Consider the following 25403-nt stretch of genomic DNA (forward strand, 5'->3'; position numbering starts at 1 on the left):
ATAGTTTTAAAAATGTACAGCACTTCTCTGATCCTGAAATAATAGGATTTTCTTTTTTAAATTGTTTTTTGAACCTTGAGTGGAAATAGCCGATCGCCACCGGTGGCGTTACATGCAATTCTGCATGCGGAACAGGGCTCCTCTTATCCCGAAAAAAATATGGAGTTGTTCGACTTGTGTCATTGGCTACTAAACATCCACTTGCTATAATAGCCTCGTTCTCATTGGTTAGTTGCATAGTTAGACAACTTTGACTTTTACAGGCTTAGACAAGTTTTAGGGGCACATTAGGTCGCTGATCTGGGTAGTCGAAGGTTGGGCTGTTCATCGTCTCGAATATTTGAAACTCCAGGGAGGTAAAGTACGAAAAAAAGCAATAAATAAGGTAATCGCGTATATTAAATGAGAAAAATATAAAAAATAATATGATATTAAGCGCCCTGACTTGTCTACTGTACTTTTGCACGATGAAGAAAACTGATGACGCAGCCACGTGTCACACATCAGTTGAAGAAATAGGAGAAACCTTGATGAATGGTTTTTAGTCGTCAAGCTGTTGGTAATTGAACTGAGGACATTTGAAATGCAGCTGTTTTCCCATTTGGTGTATCTTTGGACTTTCCCCGCCAGCTTCTGGTCTTCCTTTTCCATACGTCTGGCTGATAGGATGGCAGAAAAGGCAAGTAAGCTGCCCATTTTTGACTATCGTACATCAAGAGAAGTTTTGTCAGCAAATGTGTTTAGGAGAAAGTGTGTTGAGTGTAAGGACTTAGAACCTTTTCAACCATGGAGTGATGACTGGGATGTCATAAGTGCACTGTGTCAACTCTCGTTCTGATTCTTCATTGCTGTTTTCAATGTTTGGATCTGGATGAGCTAGCCACTTCGTCAGGCCTCTCTCTTCATCTGTACCTTATAAGGAAATTTTCTTTTGCAGTAAAAAAGATGTTTCTAGTTACACAATTTGGCTTAATTTAGTTACCTGGAATTGTGTTGTCCAAAAAGAAGCCTAGTACTCCTGCTGTGAACATGCTTGTGCTCATTAAAACAGTGGCGATCTGATCAAAAATCTGCGATCCACTGTCAATGGCGCCAGGATGAGCTTTCATCCATTGTGAAAGAACCTGTACAATAAATCTACTCAACTTTGTGTTTCTAGGTTGGTCAAAGCAAAATTATAAACACTATTTACCAAAGAGAAAAAGATAGAAAAGCCGAGAACGAGTAGATTTCTTGAAGAATTGAGGTCAATAAATTGCAGATTGGCCAAACCGGTAGCTGCAATCATTCCAAATAGGACGCAAAAGATGCCTCCGATGATGGGCTCTGGAATGGTAATAAAAAGTGCTCCAAATTTGGACAAAACACCAAAGACCATCATCATTAAAGCTGCAGCTTGTATCACTCTCCTACTTCCCACCTAAAGGGTAATTTTTTATTAGAATTTTCACTTCCATTGCTTGAGTGTTTTTTTTTTTTTTTTTACTTTCGTGACACCGATAGCTCCGATGTTTTCCGAATAACTTGTCGTTCCATTGCCAGAGCCCCAAATTCCAGCCAGGATGCACCCGAGACCTTCTATAGCGATCCCTCGGTTCATGGCGTGGACTGGAGGTGGTCGTGCACCTGCCAATCTAGCGCAAGCATAGTAATCTCCAATGCTCTCGATAGCCGATGCCAAAACACCCGCCAACATTCCAAACACCGCCGCCACACTCACCGTTGGTAGACCCCACTGACCTATTCGATGTGAGTTATGTTAATTTAATAGCGATTTGACAATATAATTGATTTTTATACATGGATAAGGAAACCTGAACCAGGGCGCTTCTAAAAGAATGTTTATCTTGTTGTCCGTCCTGGCAGGCGATCCTAATTGTAGGGCTCCGCTTGCAGTCAAAATAGCGCACAATGTCCATACTAGTACGATACTCAGTAGAACCTGTGATGTGATTTCTGTAGAATGTGTTAAATGTTTTGAAATATTTTTGAATTGCTGCCATCTACCGGTAGAAGAGTGAAAATATCGAGTTTTTTTATGCTCCATCCGTGTTCCTTCCGATAGGTTGGCAATGGACATTTGACATGTTTGAGGTATTGAGAAAAGACGATGACCAAGATGATTGTCCTTTTTCATATTTCTTAGTGTTAGATTTATGCTCAAAGATGGGAAAGGAAAATAATTCGAATTCTTACAATGCAGAAATGCCCCAGTGTTTGCCGGCCATGTTCCCTGCTGCGCCGAAAAGCGACAATCCCACCATGACAATGGCAGGGGCGATCGTTAGAGGAGTGATGAATCGCAGAATCAAGCCAACGATTCCTTCCAAGAAAATTCTAAGTATGCCGCAAGATGCCAATCATAAAATTCAAACAATACCAAAAACGCCAATAGCAAGTTGAAAGACGGAAGCGACGACAATGGCACCTTGCACCTCTCTCATCCTCAATTGCCATAATTCCGTTTTGTCCTCATAAGTCATGTTGGCCATGACTTCCGGCGCTGGGCACGACCATTCAGGCAGATTCAAAATCGCAAACGTAGGCACCAAGAAAGCGAACGTACCTCCTTGAACTATAGGTAACCTAAATACATTGCTTAAGGATTTAATTCAAGATGAAAATGATCGAATTGCGTACCTAATTCCAATAGTGCACTGAAGTAGAGTGATGATTCCCGATACAAAGATGATGGTCGAAACGATAGCGCTTCGAACGGGGTCATTCTCTTCGACGCACAAGGCCGGCGTCAAAATAAAGGGGACAGATATTGTGCCTCCAAACATCATCAAATAGTGCTGTGAAAAGAAAGGGAACGGATGAAAAACTTTTGAATTTCGGAACTGTCGCTGGAGGCGGAAGCCTTTGTATTTAGGGGGGAAAAATAGGACATCTAGCGACCTAGATCCAAAGACGCGCATAAACACACACCAAAACGGCCGCGGTATGAGAGGTATAACTAATACTGATTTTGAATGTGATTTTTGGTCATTTACCTGAAATCCTAAAAGACAGGAAAGATGCCACGGTGGAACGTCATCGACCGAGTAGAGTAAAGCATGCTGATGCGGTTGTCTGATTGACTCGGTTACATCCATTTGATTTTCTTCTTTTTGCTGATCCATTTCGGTACCCTTCCGTAGGATTGTTTTTCAAATCGTAGATTTTAACATTGTTATCGAAATTAATGTGTTGTTTTGTTACCTCGTCTAGGTTGAGAGCTAGATTTGTTTGACCGTTGCTGGCCATCCTAATGGTTTCCTGAACTTAACAACTGATTCACCTGCAGTAGTACATTGGCTCCGAGTGGGACGCGTTTACCTGAGTAACTATTTTTCCGTGCCGGCTCATCTTGGGCTACTTTTAGAGTCGACTATTTTTTTCGATTTCCTAGAAGTCGACTTGGCCGTACTATCGATAGCAACATTTTGTTTTGTTTTCGGTGTTCCGTTATTCTCCTTTTTCCACCTTCAATTCCGTTCAATGTCTGTTTGTTTTGATTTGAATTTATTTACGAAAATTGGTTTCCTCGCGTGAGCTTTCGAACAGATTCGGGAATGAACAATTGAGCGTTATTGTGGGTGCGCGTGAATATGCAACAGCAAAGGCCAATTCAGGCTGTTCCTGTTGCCGAATACCACAATAGGGTCTCGCATAAAGAACAAAAAAGAAACTGTTGAACAAACAATTGTTCGAGAGGCAGATTCTGACTTTTATACTGTTACGTTTAGTTAATGAGATCCTTAACGTATGGCAAGGCATTAATAGGGATTTCTTAATTGTATAGTTTTTACATTTTTCTGTATGGAAGGGAACAGCAAGGACTGAAGGCTGTAATACCATCGGGGGACGATTGGAACAATTATACTTTTGTAACTTCCGTCAAATGAGATACGTTATTGAAGGTACTAGTTAATTAACTTTATTCAATGAACTCACTGCAACGTTGCTCTGAGCAACCAAACAATGTCTGAAATAAGCTAGTATCATTCAGTTTAACATTCAGCTCTGTTTTGGGCGGAAAACGGCAATGTTGGGCAACAACTTTCTCTAAAGTCAATCATCACTAAAACCATGTTTGTTTTTTTTTTCCATCTGAGACAAATGTTTTAACTCGTACTTTTTATTCGCCACCAGTTTTTCTTTACTTTATTAGATTTTTTCGTCTTTTAGATTATATCGCAATTCTTTTATTTTCATTTCCGTTGTAGGAAAATGAACTATTGTGGGTCTGGATCTTGATGTTAAGGAATGCTGGATGTATTCCCCAGTGACCGTAGATCAATTTCGAGGATACGTAGCAAAGGGCTTCATGTAAGTATGAAGCCCCAAATCACAAAGTCATAGTTACGATTCCTGGTAGACAATAGCTGAAAGCTCATGGGGGGTCAGCAAACTCATTCTTTTTCATCCTTATTTTTAATCTGTTGTTGTCAGGTGTTCGCCATTGTAGCAATTGCCATGAACTTGTAACACCTTCACTGCTGAATCTTATCATTGGTAAGTTTTTCAACATTATTTGAATTTTGCAGAAATATTACTGAGAAGAAATCCTACTTAATCATACAAGTATTTCTGTCCAGTGATTCTCGGAAGATTATCGCGCACGCAAAGAGAAATAAACAAATTTAATTAATTTTTCTAACATATTTTATCAAACCATTTGCCTGAGACAGTTATAGGTCATCCACTATTGAAACTGAACTGGTAGGAACTTGGGGAGTGGTGCAGGAGCAATACCACACGTTGAAGAACAACAGCACACAGCCAGCCCATGCACAATACCGCACGTTTAATGTATCCGCATACTATTTCTCGTGCTTTTGTGCTATTTTGCCAATTGATTCTCTGGTGTCATCTGCCGATTGACTTTGTCTATTTATCCGCTTTGCGCTTTTACTTAACACCATAGAAATAGAATTAACAAATTCACGTAAATGCACTTCTCCCATTAAAAAACTCCAAGCAATTCTTTCAAAAACTTTATTTGTGGTTATATATTGCAACACAAGATGGCGCTGCTCTTTCTCAGTATTTGACTGTTTGTGTCGAATCTGTGTGCGAATGTTTGTTAACTGTGTTAAAATTCGATATAAACTGATTGTGTCATCTACTTTTGAGTGTTTTCAATCTTTTATGTGTTATTCAAGTGAAGAACATCAAATGGATAATTGGTGTGCAATGGCTAAATTTTTGAACAGCTATGCCAGCTGCTGAATTGTGAAAAACTGTTGGCAACCAACTACTTTTGCATTCAATCAAGTTATTCTATCACTAATTGAGAGGTATTAGTTTTATATTTCGCCATTCAGAATCCAATTGCCAAGATTCTGCTTTTAACAAGTAGCTTGTGAAACCTATAAATGGTAAAGGATGTCGCCTAAGGAGAAAGGTTACGAATAACACAAATCCTATGGTTTAAATACCATCATCTCATTCTGACGTCCTTAATCCATTCAACAATTCATCTCAGCTGTTATTTGACAAGTGCACTGTATTTTTTGTCAGCAATCATTAACCATCACCATTTCAGCAACCTTCTTCTCACTTCTAGTGAGCCTCTCAAGTGACCAGATTTTGTGTTGAGGTGAGTTATTAGACTTGTATTTTGACAGTCAGTATCAAATTTCCATGATTCTGCTTTTACTCCTAGCTCGTGGAACTAAAAGTGCAAAGGGTGCTGGCCCTGATGGATTTGACAAGTGCACCGTATGCTGTGTTTGCAATCATTAACTACCACCATTTCAGCAATCATCTCATCATTTCTACTGAACCTTTTGTGTGAAAGGATTTTGTGTTCAGAGGTGAGTTATTAGACTTTTATTTTGGCAGTCACTATCAAATTGGCATGATTCTGCATTTGTTTCTAGTTCGTGGAACTTAAAATGCAAAGGATACTGGCCCTGAAGGAAAGTCATCAACGATGCAAAATTTGTGGATTGGAATATCTCATGTATTGGTTCTTTTAGCCACTCATCATTTCATGTAAGTTTCAGTTTCGTAAAACCAGCCTATACCTCTATATTGTGTTGCCAATGGTTAACAACCACTATTTCAATAGTCTCCTTTTCATTTCTAGTTTGCCAACCAACACACGTCTTTGGCCCGCCCGTCACCCAATCTTCAGCTCGCCCGTCGCCCCGTCTTCGCCTCGCCCGTCGCCCCGTCTTTGGCTCGCCCGTCGTCCCGTCTTTGGCTCGCCCGTCGCCCCGTCTTCGCCTCGCCCGTCGCCTCGCCCGTCGCCCCGTCTTCGCCTCGCCCGTCGCCCCGTCTTCGCCTCGTCATCGCCTCGTCTTTGTTGGTATCGTTGTATTTAGTAATGTGTTTGTGCTAATTAACCCGTTGGCTGCCACCCACTTTGATCCCCTTTTTTTTTTAGCTTGTTAGGGTCCGGCAGCGCTGTTCTGCCCAATGGTCTATATGCCATGGGTGGGACAGTTGCACAAGCCGTGTGGCTCAAAGTCGATCGTCGAGGCAATGCACCATTAGGAACTCCCCCTTGTCGATGCTTTGATGGTTGCCTGGGGTGTGCATTCCCGTAACGGCTTCCATCATCGTGTCAGCCCGGACTTGTCTTCGGACAAGTCCCCCTTGGTCGTGATCCCTCTGATGGCGATGTAGATAGCGTAGTTGTAGTGGCGTGGCAGCCAACGGGTTAGTTAAGTGTATTTGTGTATGTATTGTATATGTGTTGTATTGTATTGTGAAATGTAAAATGTAGTGGTGGAATTGTGGGTGGATGGAGGGACAATAAAAACTTTTTATATTTATTTGAATTTTGTTTTTAATTACATGACTATATCAATTGATGAGTTAGGGATTGAACCCTAGATCTTCAACGTACCACGCTAGTGCTTTACCATTGAGCTATCTGTGATATTCCTCAACAGCTGTGTATCCCTTTAAAACATTATAAGCAGTCCATACCTGGATAGACATTTAAACATAGCCTATTGCATATATGGGTCAGTCATGGCGTAACGGTAAGAGACTGGCTTGCTGATTGATTGGTCGTGGTTTCGATTCCAAGTAGTAGGCAGTACACTACCATCCAACCTGACAGATTAATTATCAGTTGAGTTCCAACATTCGCTTGAATGTAGAAGAAACAGTTCCCAACGTGTTAGTTTTTCCATTTTCATTTCTCTTAAAGTTCAAAGACATGAATCATACACAGAATTCATGCACTTGGTATTGAACACATCCCCTTGGACTTTGCAATCCGATACTCTACCACTGAGCTAACATTAATATAAATAAACATTCTACATCTTTTACACGTTAACGTAATTGTACGGGATTGTAGATTACATCTCAAATATCAAAAGGGGGGATTTATGAGGACGGCACGGTGTTCGAACCATACAAATTTGCAACATAACTGTTTTTTTTTTTTTTCCTATTATCATTACCAATCAATTAGGAATCAAACATCAAACCTTTGAAATATTAATCCGATACCATTGAACCATGAGCAGCATTGCTTTCTTCCCTAAAAGTCCTTGTCATTTTGAGAACAACAGATTTAAGAATGTGTATATCTGGCTTAATACACTTCAACATAAATCTAAAATGAAAATTTTTTTTCTTATTTCTGTAAAGAAGAATAATGAAAACAAAGACCAAATTCATATGCATCTTTCTGGCAGTAACAGTCCTGATTGTCAATAAACTTGAGCTTTATTTTCTTGATAGGTGTCTGATCAACGTGCTGGACCATTTTAGTGACAGAAGCTGGCTTGTTTTTTTGGTCAAGCTAATGATATTCTTGTTGAGAAATCACACTGATGGTTTCAAAACAAACGTGCACAATTACTTCTAAAATGCACTCTGCTGAAATGGTATCACCTCGATGTAAGCAAAGCAAATGATCAAGTATGAAAACAAAAAAATTAACAATGTGAAAATTCAGCTCACAATTCTGGTCTGTTTTGCAAGAGCATAGATTACTAGAGCTTCATTGATTTTCACTTCTGCAGCCAAGGCTTTGCAGATTGGTATTTTATCATGGCATGTTGAACTATATTCCACTTCCATATTAACGATGTCGCCCATCAGTTGAGTTTGGCGTGGCGAGGTTTGAGTGGCGTTCGGATCAAATCATCAACCTGTAAAATAATCGAAGTTAGATTGGATGCCAAATTAAGCTTCACGAACATGAAATTGTCAAATGAATACCGATATTCCTGGGTTGCTTAACAAATTTCTGCACTTTCACAGACAAGACTTAGGAGGTTCTTGTGCCAATATATTTTTGGAACAGCGTTCCAAAGCATCTAATTGCCTAGGATAACTAAACGACTAGGGCTAGCAGGGCAGAGTCATAGATTACATGGTTTCACTACTCCATGGTAAACACCTGTAAATAAGCCACACTCCATGGTAAACACCTGTAAATAGGCCACACCCCACGCACTATTCGAATTGTTTTAGTTTTTGGGGCGGGTCGGGCGAGTAACGGGCTCTTTTTTGATTAGCCCCATACCCCGTAAAATTTTATAAGGAATGCAACCCGCTCACAAGCCCATGCAACCCGATCACAAGCGATGAATGGTTTATTATGTGGCTAGATTATTCAAGACACTACTCCGTATTCAATATTGAAACGGTATAAATTTATTTTGTGTTACTGTTTTTGTTTTAAGATCAATTATTATTAATTATCTAAAGCAAATATAAGATGTAAGCTGAACAACATACCCTAAATTCAAACTTCCCTAACCAATGCATGAAATCTAACGCATACACTGTGCGAACCCTGGGGTTAAGGTGTAGTGAATTTTCATGCTCCGTGCAAGGTGAAACGATAACCCAAAGTGCTTGAAGGGAAAATTATGGTAGGGGAAAAGGAATTAGAGGCACACGTATAAAACACAGAAATTACAAAACAGAATGAAGAAAGCAAATGCTGACTTGGCAATACTCAACCGTACCATATTCTATTTTTCCATCCTCCCAATAGCCATGAATTACGGAGCTGGGTGCCGATCCTAGATGTCCGGTATTCATCCTCTGAAGTGCTCTGAAAACTACTAAAATTATTTAAAAGAAAGCATGATTATATACTTAAAATTTTAACATTAACACCCGAGTTTTTTGAGCTATAAAGTCTGACAAGTTCACCGACAATCCACGACATCCAAAAGTCCTCCCGGTGGTATTGCGACCCCTCTACCCACACACAAAATTTAAATAAAACATAGTTTAAACGCTTAACACTGATATTACATTCACATTACATCACTGACATACTTCTTGGCAACGGTGATGGGGGCGATTCTCTTTGTCAAGTAATCCTCATCGGTGGTGATCTAAACCCTCCTAAACACATTTATAAAAATTAATAAAATAATAGTTTAAAGCTTAAAATTTTCAATGAAATACTTGAAAATTTTTGGTTACAATCCTAGTGCCTCCAACTGCTCCTCGTTGCCCAATGGTACTCTTCGATGGTGATGAAGACCATAGTAAATACATTATTTAAAAAAAAAAAAAAAAAAAAAATTAGACAATTAAAATTTTAAAATTAATATCTGACAATCCTGCGCGACGGTTCTTGTGACTTCGGCGACGAACCTCTACGTCCAATGATCCTCATCATTGGTGTTGCAGACCCTCCTAGATACACAACAAATAAATATAAATATATAAAACATCGTAAGCGACTTCACATTTTAAATTTATGCCTGGCAATCTTGGGCAACGGTCATGGCGGCGATCCTCGTCGTCTACAGCTTTCTTTGGTGGTGTTGAGGACCCTCTTAAAGACATACAAAAAAGTTAAAATAATTAAAAACTTAAGATTTTCAATAAGTACTTGACGATTTTGGGCAACAATCCGGGCAGCTTCAACGGCGATCTTCGTTGTCCATTGGCCCTCTTCGGTGGTGATGTGGATCATCTTAAACTCATTAAGAAAAAACCTTAGTTAGACACTTAAAATTTTAAGGTTAATACCTAAGAATCCCGGGAAACGATCCTGTCGACTTTGCTAGCAATTCCCGAAGTCCATAGGTACTCCTTGTTGGTGTTACAAACACTCGAGCACCAAAAATTATAAATATATAAAACATGATAAGTCTTGAAACTTTAAATTTAGTACCTGACATTTCTGGCCAACGGTCTTGGCGACGATCCTCGTTTTCAAGTGGGCTTCTTCGGTGTTGATCAAAGACTTCCTAAGTACATTAAAAAATAATAATAATAAAATCATAGTTTGAAGCTTATAACTTTTCATTTAATATTTAATATTTTGGGCGACAATCCTCACAGGTCCGTCAGCAAGCGTCTTTGTCCAGTAGTCATCTTCGGTGATGATGTAGACCATCCTAAATACATTTTAAAAAAAACACGGTTAGAATTTTAAAATTTTAAAATTAATACTTGACAATCCTAGCAACCTCTGCAACGATCTTCGACGTCCACTGGTTCTGTTCGTTGATGATGCAAACCCTCCTAGACGCACAACAAATAAAGATGAACATGTAAAACACGTTAAGACGCTTAACAATTTATAATGAATACCTGGCAATCTCGAGCTATAGTTCTAGCAGTGATTCTCGTTGTCCAGTGGTCATCTTCGGTTGAAACGTGGGCCTACCTAGATACATAAAAACATACAAATAACTCGTTTTAAGATAAATTACAGGGAAAATTTTGGGGTTGATCTAATTACTTCGGCGGCGATCCATGATATCTAGTATCCTTTTCGTCTCCCCCCTGAATGAATTGAAAAGAGAAAGAAAATAGTGCTTGAATAATTTGAATAGACCATCATGTAACAAAATTAGAGTTACATTTAATTACGGCATTACTAACAAAGATGAATTCGGTGGTTAGCAGCCGTAAGGTTTTGGGGATTGATGGGGCATTGGCAACTTATGTAAAGAGCTGAAAACAGAATTGCATGGAATGGTTTGCGAGCGAAGACTACGGGTGACTAGCACATTTAACAGTTAAGAAAAATGGCAGAAATAGTGCTGTGCCAAAATAACGAGTGAGTTAGATTACGCCTTACTTTAAAGTAACTAGAATGGTCTTAACTTAAATTTAGACTTACTTATCCTTAACTTAATCTACGCTGTTCTATTTTATCTAGACTTTTATTACTACCCAGAAAGACGGCTTGACATACGCAACTAAAAGAAAACCAGTGCAGAGGCAAATTTATGTGCTGATACGGTGCGTTTTTAATGCGTGATAGGTGAATCTACAAATTGTGAATCACATCTAGCTTGTAAAAGAAGACTAAATCCATGTGCTAAAATTCTGTGAATCACTACACCGGACGAAAAATCTACACATGTGCACAACGTGCAGGTGAACGAGCTACTAAGCCTGAAAAAGCAAAACGTGGTTTTCATCACCCTCCCCCCTTTTTTGTGAATTACCTGAGGTTATTCACCTTTTCTCGGTGACTGCAAGACATCGGGTCAATCGAGGGGGAATGGCCATATCCCCGAGCTCACTTGGAAATAATAATTTGCCTTTCAACCTACCGACCTTCAGAATTATGTTCTCCTACCCTACAATTTTTTTCCGGGAAAGGCAGAAAGTGGCACGTGTCATCGAGTATTTAAGGCAGTAGCGTAAACTAAAACTTTGGATTCGCCTTACCTCTGCATATGCACGTTCTAGCCTACCACTCCAACAACATCGTCGGACGCTTCACGTATCAGGTAAGTTGATTTTTTGCTTGTTTACTCCGTTAGTCTTTACTTTATAGTAACTGCGTACGTGAACAATCAATCCTGTAAAATTATAATTCGAAATCTGTTACCTATTAAGATTTTTTTAAAAATCGTTTTCACTACCAAAAGCATTCCATTTCTTCAATTGTAAGACATTGTCGTCAGTACATTTCTGTGTTCAGTTGATGGAACGCCTACTCCCACAGCTGCCGATTATACTGCATTAAATGATAAATTGACTATTGCTGTGTAACACAAAGTTTTAAATTGTTAACAATTATACCACATGCTCGTGTAGTTATCGCTTGAACAAAATTATTCTAACAATTTCTACTAGGTTCTACGTCTGAAGAGAAATGGATGTTGCATGTGTTCAAATTACACAATACGTTTGAATCAACACATGTTTCGATAGTGAAAGCATTCCTTTACATCTGTCCTACAGATAATAACACATCCCCTGAAGAGTGCTGGTGAAAATTTCATTAACAGATGCCCGACATTTTCAATGCATCGACCGTTTGGGTTCTGCCTGATGGTACAATGCCGCTTTGAACTGTTCAACTCGTCTGCTATTCTACGACCATAACAAACCTGGAAGCTTTTGAAGATGATGGTTTTTAGATCGGTGAACCAAAAAGACAGCTCTTGATAATCATGGGCTAAGTAAGCCATAATTACAGTCACTGTCAGCTACAATAAAATTGACGTATGGAAGATTCCTACGTGGCTAAAAATTCAAAAATATTTTGGAAATACAAATTAGTATTTATTTTAAGCGAACATTTTATATTTATTTACCCTCGCGTTGCCAATTTTGGAATTTCGTCGACAACTTTCTCCTGTAGGAAGTCGGTGAATGAAATCTAATTGTTCGTTATCAAAGGGACTCAGCAAAGCGAACGATGTCATGTTACATCACCGTGCATCTATCATTCTTAGATCATTGTTGTGTTATACATGACTCGATGTTTACCATTATAAAATTATGATCCTTCGCGGTGGTCCACATCAATCACGAGTCTGCAATATTAACTAGCATTTTTCCCACGATTTTCCATCTTAAGAAGCCGAATGGAACACTGGGAAAGTATGCCTACTTATAAAATTTCAACGGAAGACTGCTCATGTCTTTTTCTCAAAAAACATTGACACTGATGTTTTTTTAAATGATCTGAGTGCAGGTAAAGTCCTTTTTGGCAAGAAAAAGTTTCATTTGTTCCAAGATAATCTTGACCTGTTCATTGATATTAGACCATGAGGATAGATTGACAAGAGTTATCAAACGGAAAAACCTACCAAGATTGTTCTTACCTTTTCTAGCTTTTCCATAGACTTGTATATTTTGACCTGAAGTTCTTAGAGAATATTTGGAACTTCAGTGACTCAACCCTGTTTCTTTTGCATCAGGATATGAATGTGTATATCTGGCTTAATACACTTCAACATAAATCTAAAATGAAAAATTTTATTTCATATTATTTCTGTAAAGAAGAATAATGAAAACAAAGACCAAATTCAAGTACACCTTTCTGGCAGTAACAGTCCTGAGTGCCAATAACCTTGAGCTTTATTTTTTTTTGGTAGGTGTCTGAACATTGTGCTGGCAGACTTCTGAACTGTTTGTGACAGAAGCTTTCAGCTGGCTTGTTCTTTTGATGAAGCTAATGATATTCTTGTTGAGAAAATCACACTGCTTGGTTTCAAAACGAAAGTGCACAATTGCTTCCAAAATGAACCCTGCTGAAATGGTGTCACCTCAATGTAAGCAAACCAAATGATCAAGTAAGAAAACAAACAAAATAATGTGAAAATTCAGCTCACAATTCTGGTCTGTTTTTCAAGAGCATGGAGTATTTCTAGAGCTTTGTTGATATTCACTTCTGTGGCCAAGGCTTTGCAGATTGGTATTTTATCATCGCATGTTTAATTATATTCTATTTGCATATTAACGTTGCCGCCCCCGTCAGTTGCGTTTGATTCTGCAATGCCTTTGCGTTCGGATCAAGTCTTCAAACTGTAAAATAATGAAAGTTAGATTGAATGCTAAATTAAGCTTCGCGAACATGAAATTGTTAAATGAATACCGGTATAATTCATGGGTTACTTAACAATTTTCTGCACTGTCACAGACAAGACTGAAGAGCTTCGTGTGCAGACATATTTGTGAAACAGCGTTGCTAAGCATATAATTATCTAACGAAAAGTTCACGAGTTTGTAATCGCTTATGGATGGAGATTAAGGCAGGCGAACAACAATGGCCTTGGGGTTCTCGGACGGCGCTGGATGTTAGGATTAGGAGAGCGTTCAATTTCCTCCATTGGCATTGGAAATATGCTGTCAAGGAAATGAATGAAACCTTTAAGCCCGAAACTATAATCAGACGATTTTCGCAATTAAGGCAATTAAACTTACCACACTCTTAGAAAAGCTAATATTTCCTATCAAAATTATTAATATAATTAATGTTTTCTAACAATTTTGGGATATGAGGAAAGACGTTCCTAGTAGCAGAGTTCATTCCATATTCTCCTACTAATATACCAACACTTGACGACAAAACTAACGTGAAAAAAAAGTGAACGAAATGTTACAGGTGTTGCTCGGAACAGACATCCGGTTTGGAAATATATCCATGCCCATCATAAGACTATGAAGATCACCACATGCGTACGTATATATTAAACAAAATAATTTGATATTAAAATTTGTGTATTAAGTCTTGCCCGGAAGAAAATGAAAAACCAAATAATCCCTATATCAAAACCCACAACCTTTTGATATCCGTAAGCTGATGCTGATCGGTTGAATGCAGTTTAAAGTAAACCAAGGATGATTTTCAAGCCGAGATCAACGCACAAGTTAATGAGCGATCCATCGCTAGAAACACATTTTTTCTTGTTGGGGGTCTGACCGCAAGTGGCGCCTGAGTTTTTGGGCGCGGGAGTCGACCACTCCTTACCGAGACCGGGAGCACTGTGCAGCGTGCAAGTGCCGCCGCTCTTGAGAGGTTCGTGCGTGAAATGGGTGCAGTTGGCATCGCTAGCGCAAATTCTGCTGCAGACAAGCGGATCCAGAATGTTGATGATGATTTTGATTTTGAGGCCGATGAAAATGCAAGCGTCGAGTGAAATCGCAGACGTATCTATGGGCAACGTGATGAGGGATGAGGTTCCCTGGCGGACGGCATCGGTTGGGCTCTGTTATTTAAAAGATTGGTTTAAAATCGATCGTTTTGGGGGGAATTGAATTGACACTAGTACCTGAACAATCGCCAAATCCTTCAAAAGAGTTGTACCGTCGATAATTGGCACATTGGTGGAGGCTGCTGTTTCCTCTTTGGCATCGGTGGAGGGAACTTGCCTGCGCACACGAGAATCGATCCGGTAATTGATGGGAATCCATTCGACCTCATCCACGACGTGGGTCGGATCTAAAGTAGCTGAAGTAACCGTGGCAACCAGCAACATCAAACTAATGAGATTTTTCTATTTACAAAAAGTAAGAATCATTCGTTAATAAAGGCCGTTATGGATGATAGGGAGGGTATACCTGCATGTTGATAACTGGGGAGCGACTTGTGTCTGCTGCAAAAGTCAACGATGAATGTGTGTCTTGCTGGTCGAATGTGTTTGCTTTTATACCATCAGGCACGGAATTAAATTATTCCACGCAATCGTTCCCAATGCCCAAATGTCTCACGCAAGATATCGACATTACCCAACTCTTTCGATTGCCAATCTCTTGCAGCGTCCAATGTCATAAGGCAGCCGCGTTTCTTGCTTTGGCTTTACAATGCAATTCTATATTTCAATATTGTACCAATTCTGACTACAATTAGCAAAGAGTTGTAACTGAAATAAATTTCCGAAATCTAATGGCCCAGCACTTGTTTACTTCTGGCGCAACAGGCCACGTATTAGAAGCCCTGTAAAAACTGAAACATTTCCCTCGTAATTTGATTAGTTTAATTCATCTATTTCGCCATTTCTAAAATGATTAACACAAGCTCTATTGGATTTGATAACATCAAATACCTTTTTTTAAAATGCTATTTCTATACCTGTTACCTTAGTTTTCGGCCCATTCTAAATTAAAATGATATTGCATTTAACCTGCAATAGAAATTTGTAATGTAGAAGTCCTAGGTCAGTTCATTCCAACTTCCATCACTCTTCCTGCTAATATGGTTTTAAAGCGAAGGCAAGTTCTACGTTTCCTGGGCGAGGTCGCCATCTATAAAATAACAAATTATTCAAACAGTTTTTCACAGTCTAAAACGGCAGCCAATTTAATCAATTTGCCTATTGAACTGAATTACCATCTTCTTCACTTGGATGTGTCGATTTTTTCTCGAGCCGAAGTAACGCGTTGACAATCTCTCGTTGATCCGCTTCGTGATTCTTCTCTCTTACTCGCCGTTGCTGAAAAGTGTCCATTTGCAATCGAACAGCAGGTCTAAAGTTATTACCAGCAAGTTTTCCAGGTGTCGATAACTTCCACAGAGTTTTGACTTGGTCTACTAGATTCGATTTTCCTAATGCGCCCCTGATCCTCTGGCGCGCATAATCAGGACATCTGATTGGGTCATTTGATAAAGCAGAAGTAATGACGAAGATGATGTCAGAGAGACCACCCATGAGAAGCAAATCTTTCGTGACACGCAACGGCAAGATTTTACTAAAGATAGTCAAGACAGCTCCAGCACTAATCGAGGCAACTCCACCGATGACAATGAGCGGTGTAAACAGCGATGACAAGACCATCTGTTTCCTGGACATTTGGCGATCCTTCATGTAAATGACATGATCGAATCCAATCGAACGAAAAAGGCACAATTCGCTTTCGAAGGTGTTGGCTTTTACCTTGCGGATGTCGCCGTCGATAAAATCGAGCGCTGCCTCTTGACTTGCCAACCAAGTTGCGTCGTAAATTGCTTGCCGACTTTTCAAGAAATCCAAAATACACTCGCGCTCCTCATCTTTTTCGGTGATTCCATTCACTTTACTTTTTAGGACATTTTCGTCAATGGTCTTCACCCGGAACCCGCCACTGATGACGTAGGCGTCAATCAAGTCATCCAGCATATCTCGATAAGTTGTCAAAGGAAGCAAATTGATGGCTTCGAGGCGATCTGAATTGTCTTTGCTATTCAGCCACCGTCGTCTAACTATTTCAGCGCGTAATTTCGTCGCCAATAAACACATGACAGTTTTTTCATAAGCACGACAGTTTGGGTATTGAAATTTTTGGCCATTGTAGTTGGATGAGAGATTACCGTCGTCGTCAATGATGTCTTGCATTTTCAACTCGTCCAGAATTCCTTGACGTTCAGCCTGAATGATGTCAGCCTCACGTAAATGATCGTCTTTCAACTGACCAAATAGCCTTAAATCAACTGATTTGAGTTTATTTACATCAACTTTGGCGATCTTGTTGAACTGTATTTGATCTCGACTTGTGTTGTTCATACGATTACCATAAAGAGTGTCTTCAACGTACTTTTGAGTGAAAAAGATTTTCTTTTCTCCTCCGTTCTTGCTGTTAACATCAATGGGATTGTAGAGGACGTAATCTTTGTCTTCAAAGTGAAATGTTTTGGCTTCCTCGCGGTTTAAGTTGAATGTGTCAACGTTGCCCTCATCCACGGCGACGAAATTTTGGTTGTTATACAACGCTCCACTTTCAACTAATTTCGCCCAAAACGACTCCCTCGTGCAAGGAATTAGATTGTCTTTTTTAAATTTCTCTTCCATTTCGCGTTCAATTTCTTTTTCAATATCCTCTCTGCAAAGTTCTTTTTGTATCGCTTGCCTTAGCGATGTTTCTAAAGTCAATGCACAGACACCATAGGCATTTGCTACTCGTTGAATCGCCAGCTCTCGATTTAATTTTGCGTATCGTTCGAAGGAAGAGTTCCAACTTGGTATGGTGCTGGCTTCATTCAGCTGATGACCAATACATTTGGACTCGCCCTCCAACAATAACTTGAAGTATTCCTCCACTTTTTCAGCTGGAATTGTTAAATTCTTTGGGTCTTTGTTCTTTACGTCTTTTTCCTGGAAAACTTTGAAGTTTTCATGAATTTCTCGTTGAATCCATTTTTCAAAGTTATTTAGATTTTTTTTTAAAAATCCCTTCATTTCTTTTGGCAACTCTCCTGCTGCTTCAAAGTCTTCGATGGAGCAATCAGTGCCCAGCAATGAACGAACCGAGCCAAGGAAATACTGAAACAGGTTAATCACGTTCTCTTTTTGCTGCGTGTAGCCGTCGACTACACAAAACAAAGGCGGCTGATTAGTTTTTCTGCCCATTTTTTGGACGATGGAAAAATGCAAGTTGATGTGCTCGCTCAACACGTTTTCACACGTACGCAATAGTTTAATGAATTCATTTTTGTTGGTTTCGTAGTTTTCCTTTAGGAGAATGAATGCGCGATAGTAGAAAGCGGCAGGATAAAAATGACGATCTTTCGATTGGATGAGTTCTTCCAAAATTTCGACTGCCTTTGGGAGGTCCGGCTTTTTATGACGCGTAGCCAAATGTCTGGCAACAACAACTAAGCGGGCTGGTGTCATCCACTCGACTTGGCTGATATCCAAATTGTCTTGCTCGACGGCTTTCAATTTTGGGATGAATTTTTCTGAATATGAATATTTTTTCACATCTAATGAGGAATCGTTCATTTTGTCCAGCCACAAAGCCCATTGATCCAACACGCTTCCACAGATGGCACTCACTATCTGATCACCGTCCTTTTTCTTCCGCCGTTGTTCTTTGAGGTTGGTATAATATTTTGAAAACGGATCAATTAATTCCATCTGATCTTTCATAAACTTAAAATCTTCCTTCATCCGAGCGATGCGTTGTTTCTCTCGAATTTCACGCTCATTTTTCATTATTTCTATCGGTTCCCTTTCGTCAGGCGCCAAACGTTCGGACGAACTTGGTTTGCATGCAATGAGGATTCCACTTCCAGGTGCTCCATTGCGAGCTGCACGGCCCATCGCTTGTTCCTCTATTCGTTTAGTCTCGGGGAAATAACTGAGACACACATGCAATCCTCCATTGTCACGTAGTTTTTGGCTGATTTTTATGTCCGTTCCTCGTCCAGCCAAGTTGGTGGCAACGATAACATGCTCAATGTCCAGCTCTGTTCTTTCGAATGCAAATTTCACATAATCGCGCGTGTAGCGATGAAGGTGATTTTTTTTTACCAGATCAGGAAAGGAATTCATTAAACGTTGATGGACGAGATTGACATTTTTGATGGACATGCAAAAAATGATGATTGAACGTCCTTCCTTCATTATAGTTTCGGTTTCAATGATGATGGCATCTAGCCATTCATTTTCGGTCGACAGGACTTTGGCTAGTTTTTGTTCAAAAAGTCTAGGTATGTGCGTATGATTGTAGTAGAAAGTGGACTTGAACGTATCCTGTAAAAAATGTTTTTCTTGTTCGGATCCCAGCGTTCCCGAAAGACCATAAATGTAAGGATATTGATTGATGTACGTGGCATTTGAAATGAAAACAGCTTTGAGAGTTTGCAGCGTCAATTTACATCCTTCCTTCAGCTGAACGAACTGGTGCAAGGCTTCGTCCCATTGAGACAAATTTTGATCCGTTCCAGTATCGGGATCAATAATAATCACTTGCGGATTGAGATCAGGACTGGTGTCTGTTCGATCTTGATCAATGACGTAGTCCTCGTCGGGCCGTAGATCCAGGGCCTGAAAAGCGCTTTCCAGCCAAGTGTCCAAGTGCCGGTCAACAAAGTCGAGTAGATGGGCAGGTATTCGAATTTGACGTTGGCGATTAGCAACTTTGCGTAAATAGAAAACCAATTTTGCATTAAGATTTGTTTCTTTGGCCGCATTCTTAGGTGTATAGTTGATCTTTTCTTCTGTCATTTGGTTGGCATCATCGATTAGTAGACGTCCATTTTGGTCAATCACTTTATTCTTGATTAAATGATCCCACAGCGCATCTTTTTCCAAATCGTTTAATGGCACGTGAACAAAACATTTCAAATCGTCTTTAGTTATGACGCCGTATAGGTCAAATAACACGTTAGATTTGATGGATTTCTTCACTTGTTCTCGATAGTCCGGGATGGTCTTATTAATGGGAGAGTTGCATATTTCATCCCAAATGAAAACGTACAAAGATTCTAAAGATTCCATACCGGGAATGCCGTGTGATAAGTAAAGCGTGTTGTTGCCTTGGTCCAGCAACATGCAATCCACTTCGTCAATAATGACAACTTTGGTTGTCATGTGTGGACTACCACGAATGTTACGACCGTAGAAATTGTCCAGTAAAAAATCACGCTGGAAATTAGCCAATTGTCCGTAAACAACTCTCGCAGTCGCAGTGTAACTTACTTTGCGATCGTCTTCAGATTGACTGCAGTTGTTTGCCACCGACACCCCGAAATATTCGTAGAGATCTTTCAATCCTCCTTCTGCGACTGAAAGATTAGAGTCACGGATTGCTAACAAGTCGTTACTGGTTATCACGTGCACGGCAAAGAAGCCACGGCCACGCGTAAGAGCAATTGCTGATGCTGCCACAATCAGCGACTTGCCTGCGCCAGTCGATATTTCAGCTAATCTTCTCTCGCTTTCTTCCCTGGTGGCGATGATCAGTTGTAGTATTGCCTCAATCTGGTAGTTACGAAGTTGGAAGGTGTTGTCATTACGAAGGTGCTGTAATACGCACTCGAAGTCATAGAAATATTCGGCTAGCGATGCGACATTTATTGGTTCTAAATTTCTCAATTTACGTTCTGCTGTCCATTTTTTTGTATTAGCTTTCAGCGCTGACTTCCTTTTATCTTCAATCCGATTGAAAAGCTTTTTCACTTCCTTTTCGTGACCCTCTAGCTTATCATAATGCTTGAGGTTGCTCCGCCCTTTCTCTTCGTCTTCCTCCAGCTGGAGGTTGATCGGCCCTTCACCTTTTGTTTCGTGGGCTGCACGGCTTCTGACGACAGGTGCTGGTTTGGTATGTGCCACCTTCTCTTGATTCAATTGCTGGTCCACTTGCTCACCGAATTGGATCGCATTATTTCGAATTTCTTCAATCAATTGGTCGACATTTTGCGACTGATTTTCTTCCAACAGATCAGACATCAACGTTTTGCGGAGCGATTCCAATATTTGCTTCCTCTCATTTATATTTGTCAACTGAACGACGAGGCTCTGACGAATTACGGCATTTTTCTTCTTCGCTACCATCGGTGAAAGAGAATCCTGTTCTTCTTGCTGCACAGCATCTGGTACATCGACTATTGTTGCATAAAATCGATCTCCTAAAACAATACCAGCATCAAACCTAACATACGAAGCAACCTCATCTTTTTTAAACTCTTCTTTCTTGTGGCATTGAATTCTTAGACTTTGGCCGATTTCAAATCCAACGTAACTTCCTTTTGAGGTTTTCTCTTCATTGTGAATAAAACCAACATCGCCATTGGCTTGCTCCATTTTGCCGTCTGAACCAGTGGCCTTGTAGACAACCCCTGTCGAGTCCAATGCTTGGTACATTTCCATGCCAGTGGGAGGGACGCCACGCTCTTTATTCGACAATTCCAAGATGATGTCTCCGCCGTAGCCACCTTGTCCGACACCCGCTCCTAAATATTCAAAATGACATGCGCGTATAGTCACACATACCTGCGCTACGTCTATCTGATTCTAAAACATGTTTCCAATTGATGTAAGTACCTTTGCATAAAATGAGTGTGTGTCGTTTCTTCTTCTTATTTTTATACAGTGAATACGTTATTTTGCTGCCGTCGTTTAACCTCGTGGACCTTGTAGAAAAATCGATTGACACCTCACTGCCGAACTCTTTCCTCATATTTGTCTCCAGTTTTGTATAGAGATCATTTATTTCCGATCGGCCGGAAACTTGTTGCTCGTCTCCTCTATCTTTTTCATATCCGTATCCGGTGGCAATATGGGACTGAAAACTCTTTTAAATTCTTTCTCAGACCACTTGAGAGCAGAAACCCCGTCTCCTCCATTGGATGCGATCGTCCATCGGTCAGCTCCGATTATTTCATTGCATTTAATATGAACATTACCCCCACTTTCGCCAGCATCTTGCCAATCTCCTAAGTTACAAAGCACGTAAAATTAAGACTATATGGCTTTTTTGATTATTTAGATAACGTACTTCTTGATTTGAAACGTGGACATCTTCCAGATACGTCCCATATTCGATTCTCGCCCTTATCATCTGCCCAAACGACAAGTTTGTCGGTAACGATGCCCACGTTGAAGCCGTGCCAAATTTCATTTTCCAAGTCACAGTCGATGTGAACGGACGTTTGTCCGACAATTTGTATTTCTCCCACGTCTCTCTTTTTTGATTTCATTTTCTCCAATTCTTTGCTAACAAAAACGGCAACGCCACTGATGAACATGACTTGTCTTCCATACTGTTGTTTCACTTCGATTACGGTTTCAGGCAGCATGAGTTTCGCGCATGTCTCTCTGATCAGTAATTCTAGTTTTGTGGTCCACTCTTTTATTTCTGATGACGCTGATTCAAATCCCAGTAGCCATTCAGGGATTAAACTTTCTTTGCTGTCACTTGAAGGCAGCGCGTTTCTCACAATTTCTATAAGCTTTTTGACCCATTCTTTCATTCCATTGCATTTTTGCCCGTCTGTTTCTTGGCTACCCGTCGCTATATTGCTTTCGTCTTGTAAAAAATCTTTAAACATTTCATCGAATTCATCCGAGATGTTTTCTTCCGTCAACAGACCCTTCAGACCGTCTTTGATGACCTGCCCATCTGTCTTTCGACTTCTTGTTGTTACATTGCTTTCACGCATATGATTCTTCACAACATCTTGTAAATCTTTGTCTTCATTGGCGTTGGTCAAAAAATCAGTTAGTGCTGAAATGAATTCTTTCAGTGATGAACCATTCAGTCCGTCGTTGATGATGTCATCCTTGCAACGGGCAAAGGCCTTATTGATGAAGCATCTCTTCACATTATTAAAATAGTGGTTTAAAAGAATGGCGAATCGGGGCGTATTTTTGAACAAGTTTTCCTGTTCGAGTATCAGTTGAATATAAAGGCGGCCTCCGTCAAACCAGGTCCAAAGCTGTGATGTTTCTTTATTTAGTTTGGCGTCGATATCTTCGACGGAATTGACGGAATCCAGTTCGTCTAAGATGTTAGGCATTTCTTTGCAAAGGTCAGTTCTTTCATCCTCCAAGTAATTAAATGCGCTTTTTAAACTGGCCTCTGCCCACGTTGTCAAGACGGCCTTGACGTATTGCGATTCGACGCCCGTCGTCTCTAAAGGATTAAGTGCCCGTTCCAACTTTGAACTGATATGACTGACTGCATTCTCAGCCAGTTTCTGGTCAGTATTTGCATCCTGAATCCAGCTGAGCATCTCTGGAAAAATATCTTCTGATGGTTCGTACCGACGGGATGATGTGGCGGGCACAGCGTTTAAAGAGCCACGGCTCCTTTCCTCACCATCCATTTTTATCACAGTGTGTAGTTGTTTGGCGTGTGTGATTATAACCGACGGGTACGATACTTTCACTGGCACATGGACTGCTTGATTGGTGTGTGGCCGACAAATGCCTAATTAATGGCTAGAATAACTCAACATTCAGATAGACAACGCTGTTCCTGCACCTCCTGGATAATTAATAAAACCACAATTCATTAATAAATATGTTTTGCTAAATTAAAGCAACACTCACTCACGATCAGCTAACGAAAATGGAATACATTCGATGTGGGTCAGCTATTCACAGCAAAGCTATTGCCAGACGGCCTTCATTCGCCATCTGCTTTATGTCTTTCAGTCTTTCACAGACTTAGTAAACACCAACGTTAGCGAGCGCCAATGAGATGGTATCTCTTTTTCAACGGAAAGGTCATATATCCGCTTGCGTCATTGAAATTTTCCACCGTCCATCTGAATACGGAGGAAACACTATCACAGCGCTCCACTATGTCGCAGTATACACTGTATGATGGATTAAAAACGTTAAACAAATATTTTTAAACTAATTTTCACTTAATCATAATCGAAAAAGGTATCATCCACGCAAAAGAGTGTAGGAAACTCAAGGCGTTGCTGTTCAACTCTTTAATGCACAAATTGTTCTGTTTGAAAATGCTGTTCCAGCTGCTGGGCATGCAACAGCCTCTCCTTACTCGGCTGCGTCTGCTATCTTGCTGAAATGACATTGAACTAAAATGGATTGGCTTCTGGGCTAAAAAGGTTTGTTATCTCGTCTGCGAGGCTTTAACGCAAACAACAAGTTTCATGACAAATATTCTTGGACGGAACATGCCTGATGCAATCAAAACGGTCCATGAGGGAAAACTGGTACACCACAGCCATAGTTGTGAATCAAGTTCACCACACTTTTGCTATTTGTGCTAGTTATAACTTAGTTAAGAAAGACTTACATTTCTCTATTCGATGTTGAGTCAGAGAATATGCGGAACACGCTTGAAAACCTTTTTCCGTTAGTATAGTGTACGACAAATCTAACCACCAAGCGTCTAGGAAAACCATTAAATGTTTCAAGCTTACCAAACGAACAAAACAAAACAGCTATCTATAACTGATATGAATCAGCTTATAAAAACAGGGTGGATTCCATGGGTCAGTTATCAAAGCTAGTGATAGATAAGCAATGTTGGTTGGACACAAAGCTATTATGCCATTTGATTGTCTCCCAAGACAGTACCATCATATTTCACCTTATTTCCCATATGCATTGTCCAAACCACCCACTTTGTCATGCAGTCACAGATTGTTCTATTAAATTAATTAATTTAATGACGAACAAGAAAACTTTCTACTGTCAATAGCTCACATGTAAAGCTGCAGTCAAAACTTCCATTATATTGCACAGCACCAGAAAACATTTTGCGATGGACGCACTCATCGTCACACATACTCCTCTATATGAGAAGAACTACAGGTCTACAGCAATGGGCGCGCAATCCCTGACTGAGCACTCACACGTGGCTGTTTGGATGACTGCAGAAAGAAAAATGCAATGGCAGACGTCGACATCCCCCTTTTGTTCTTTTCCCGCCTTTTGACCATTTTCGCGATTTTTGTTTTTACTGGTTTTTGTCTCACTTTATAAGGGTTGTTGTTTAGCCTCGCCTTTATCTCTTCTATCACCTCTTTTTTACTCCTGTCCTATGACTATGAGCATAAAAAGCGAAAAAAAGCATAAAGAAATTTGATCAGTTATTTTAAATCGATAAGCCGGAAATTCTATGCAAGGAGCGCCGAGCTCCAACTAACAAACACGAGGCAATAAGAGAAATTTTTTTTGTTTGAGTAAGCATTTTCAGATTTTTCCATTCAGACGGACAACGCCATAGTTTAATATCATCTTGCTGCTACGGAAACTGGTCAGTATGACTTTTGCTTACCTATTCTTAATACATTCTTCGCCACCTCGTCAGACTGTTTTCTGTACGCTTTGATTGTCCGCATTCATGTTGTATGTTACTGTGTTGGATCTGACTTGCATGTTGGGTGAAAATCGGTTGTAAAAAAATCAAAAAAATGTGGAACGCTTCACGATTTTGCGTGTCATCCTTGCGCAGGGGCCATGCTAATCTTCTCTGTATCGTTCCAATTTTAGTATATGTATTCCGTATGGAATACATTGTAGTGTCGGCCCATCGCGAAATTT

The 25403-nt window shown here is 40.0% G+C and overlaps 3 protein-coding genes, 3 long non-coding RNA genes, 1 other non-coding gene and 1 pseudogene across 43 annotated transcripts; 2 read left to right on the forward strand and 6 right to left on the reverse strand.

The window, feature by feature from the left end:
• Positions 1 to 15: 15 nt before the first annotated feature.
• Positions 16 to 6738, forward strand: LOC123474740. 33 transcript variants are annotated; one of them, XR_006649712.1, is made up of 15 exons: positions 292 to 385; positions 474 to 683; positions 1160 to 1427; positions 1504 to 1749; positions 1810 to 1923; positions 2014 to 2094; positions 2204 to 2581; positions 2654 to 2953; positions 3012 to 3139; positions 3214 to 3905; positions 4212 to 5285; positions 5348 to 5587; positions 5654 to 5804; positions 5871 to 5985; positions 6080 to 6738. It is a non-coding gene; the product is annotated as an uncharacterized LOC123474740 (long non-coding RNA). The 33 variants fall into 33 exon arrangements; XR_006649718.1 differs by lacking the exons at positions 1810 to 1923; positions 2014 to 2094 and having other exon boundaries at positions 4212 to 4359; positions 4438 to 4500; positions 4571 to 5285; positions 6080 to 6737; XR_006649719.1 differs by lacking the exons at positions 1810 to 1923; positions 2014 to 2094 and having other exon boundaries at positions 4212 to 4359; positions 4438 to 4500; positions 4584 to 5285; positions 6080 to 6737.
• On the reverse strand, positions 382 to 3340 carry LOC116927058 (solute carrier family 23 member 1). The gene is made up of 12 exons (XM_032934030.2): positions 3205 to 3340; positions 2997 to 3134; positions 2641 to 2798; positions 2381 to 2586; positions 2197 to 2323; positions 2008 to 2128; positions 1801 to 1942; positions 1487 to 1740; positions 1193 to 1420; positions 983 to 1124; positions 777 to 912; positions 382 to 702 (listed from the first exon to the last, which is right to left on the reverse strand). Exons 1-12 carry the CDS (start codon positions 3247 to 3249, stop codon positions 549 to 551), a joined length of 1851 nt encoding a protein of 616 aa, XP_032789921.2. The 5' UTR covers positions 3250 to 3340; the 3' UTR covers positions 382 to 548.
• Positions 6739 to 7518: 780 nt separating the features above from the next.
• On the reverse strand, positions 7519 to 12107 carry LOC116934479. Of its 2 annotated transcripts, XR_006648722.1 has the most exons (12): positions 11974 to 12107; positions 11814 to 11908; positions 11617 to 11750; positions 10676 to 10719; positions 10525 to 10600; positions 10401 to 10455; positions 9818 to 10328; positions 9672 to 9760; positions 9385 to 9618; positions 9253 to 9321; positions 8179 to 9171; positions 7519 to 8108 (listed from the first exon to the last, which is right to left on the reverse strand). It is a non-coding gene; the product is annotated as an uncharacterized LOC116934479 (long non-coding RNA). The 2 variants fall into 2 exon arrangements; XR_006648723.1 differs by lacking the exons at positions 11617 to 11750; positions 11814 to 11908; positions 11974 to 12107 and adding an exon at positions 11135 to 11287.
• On the forward strand, positions 11375 to 12468 carry LOC123474087. The gene is made up of 2 exons (XR_006648724.1): positions 11375 to 11678; positions 12028 to 12468. It is a non-coding gene; the product is annotated as an uncharacterized LOC123474087 (long non-coding RNA).
• A 19-nt stretch (positions 12469 to 12487) lies between these two features.
• LOC116927165 lies at positions 12488 to 13771 on the reverse strand (annotated as a pseudogene).
• A 614-nt stretch (positions 13772 to 14385) lies between these two features.
• Positions 14386 to 15385, reverse strand: LOC116927201. The gene is made up of 3 exons (XM_045176928.1): positions 15244 to 15385; positions 14955 to 15179; positions 14386 to 14891 (listed from the first exon to the last, which is right to left on the reverse strand). Exons 1-3 carry the CDS (start codon positions 15247 to 15249, stop codon positions 14508 to 14510), a joined length of 615 nt encoding a protein of 204 aa, XP_045032863.1. The 5' UTR covers positions 15250 to 15385; the 3' UTR covers positions 14386 to 14507.
• LOC123474632 lies at positions 15244 to 25381 on the reverse strand. 4 transcript variants are annotated; one of them, XR_006649507.1, is made up of 7 exons: positions 25138 to 25381; positions 23437 to 24904; positions 21877 to 23367; positions 21423 to 21814; positions 16013 to 21331; positions 15336 to 15927; positions 15244 to 15278 (listed from the first exon to the last, which is right to left on the reverse strand). XR_006649507.1 is itself a non-coding variant. In XM_045176921.1 (6 exons), the coding sequence occupies exons 4-6, from the start codon at positions 21556 to 21558 to the stop codon at positions 15902 to 15904; spliced, it is 5481 nt and encodes a 1826-aa protein (XP_045032856.1). In that variant the 5' UTR covers positions 21559 to 21814; positions 21877 to 23367; positions 23437 to 24904; positions 25138 to 25381; the 3' UTR covers positions 15244 to 15901. The 4 variants fall into 4 exon arrangements, 3 of the variants coding, with proteins under 3 accessions (XP_045032856.1, XP_045032858.1, XP_045032857.1); XM_045176921.1 differs by having other exon boundaries at positions 15244 to 15927; XM_045176923.1 differs by having other exon boundaries at positions 15244 to 15927; positions 15996 to 21331.
• Positions 25270 to 25375, reverse strand: LOC116928174. The gene has a single exon (XR_004396994.1). It is a non-coding gene; the product is annotated as a U6 spliceosomal RNA (small nuclear RNA).
• Positions 25382 to 25403: the final 22 nt, after the last annotated feature.

Source organism: Daphnia magna, linkage group LG7 (genome assembly GCF_020631705.1).
Source record: "Daphnia magna isolate NIES linkage group LG7, ASM2063170v1.1, whole genome shotgun sequence".
NCBI classification, from domain to species: domain Eukaryota; kingdom Metazoa; phylum Arthropoda; class Branchiopoda; order Diplostraca; family Daphniidae; genus Daphnia; species Daphnia magna.

Bases quoted from the DNA above. Each gene is read 5' to 3' on its own strand.
- LOC116927058 (XM_032934030.2), bottom strand. From the start codon at position 3,249: ATGGCCAGCAACGGTCAAACAAATCTAGCTCTCAACCTAGACGAG. The intron at 2,324-2,380 runs GTATTGTTTGAA...TTTTCTTGGAAG, and splicing joins ACTTGCTATTGGCGTTTTTG to GAATCGTTGGCTTGATTCTG. The intron at 1,943-2,007 runs GTAGATGGCAGC...ATCACATCACAG, and splicing joins ATATTTTCACTCTTCTACCG to GTTCTACTGAGTATCGTACT.
- LOC123474632 (XM_045176921.1), bottom strand. From the start codon at position 21,558: ATGAGGAAAGAGTTCGGCAGTGAGGTGTCAATCGATTTTTCTACAAGG. The intron at 21,332-21,422 runs GTACTTACATCA...TTGAATATTTAG, and splicing joins CACACTCATTTTATGCAAAG to GAGCGGGTGTCGGACAAGGT. The intron at 15,928-16,012 runs GTAATTCAGTTC...GTTATTTTATAG, and splicing joins ACATCCAAGTGAAGAAGATG to ATGGCGACCTCGCCCAGGAA.
- LOC116927201 (XM_045176928.1), bottom strand. The intron at 14,892-14,954 runs GTACTAGTGTCA...TTTAAATAACAG, and splicing joins AGGATTTGGCGATTGTTCAG to AGCCCAACCGATGCCGTCCG.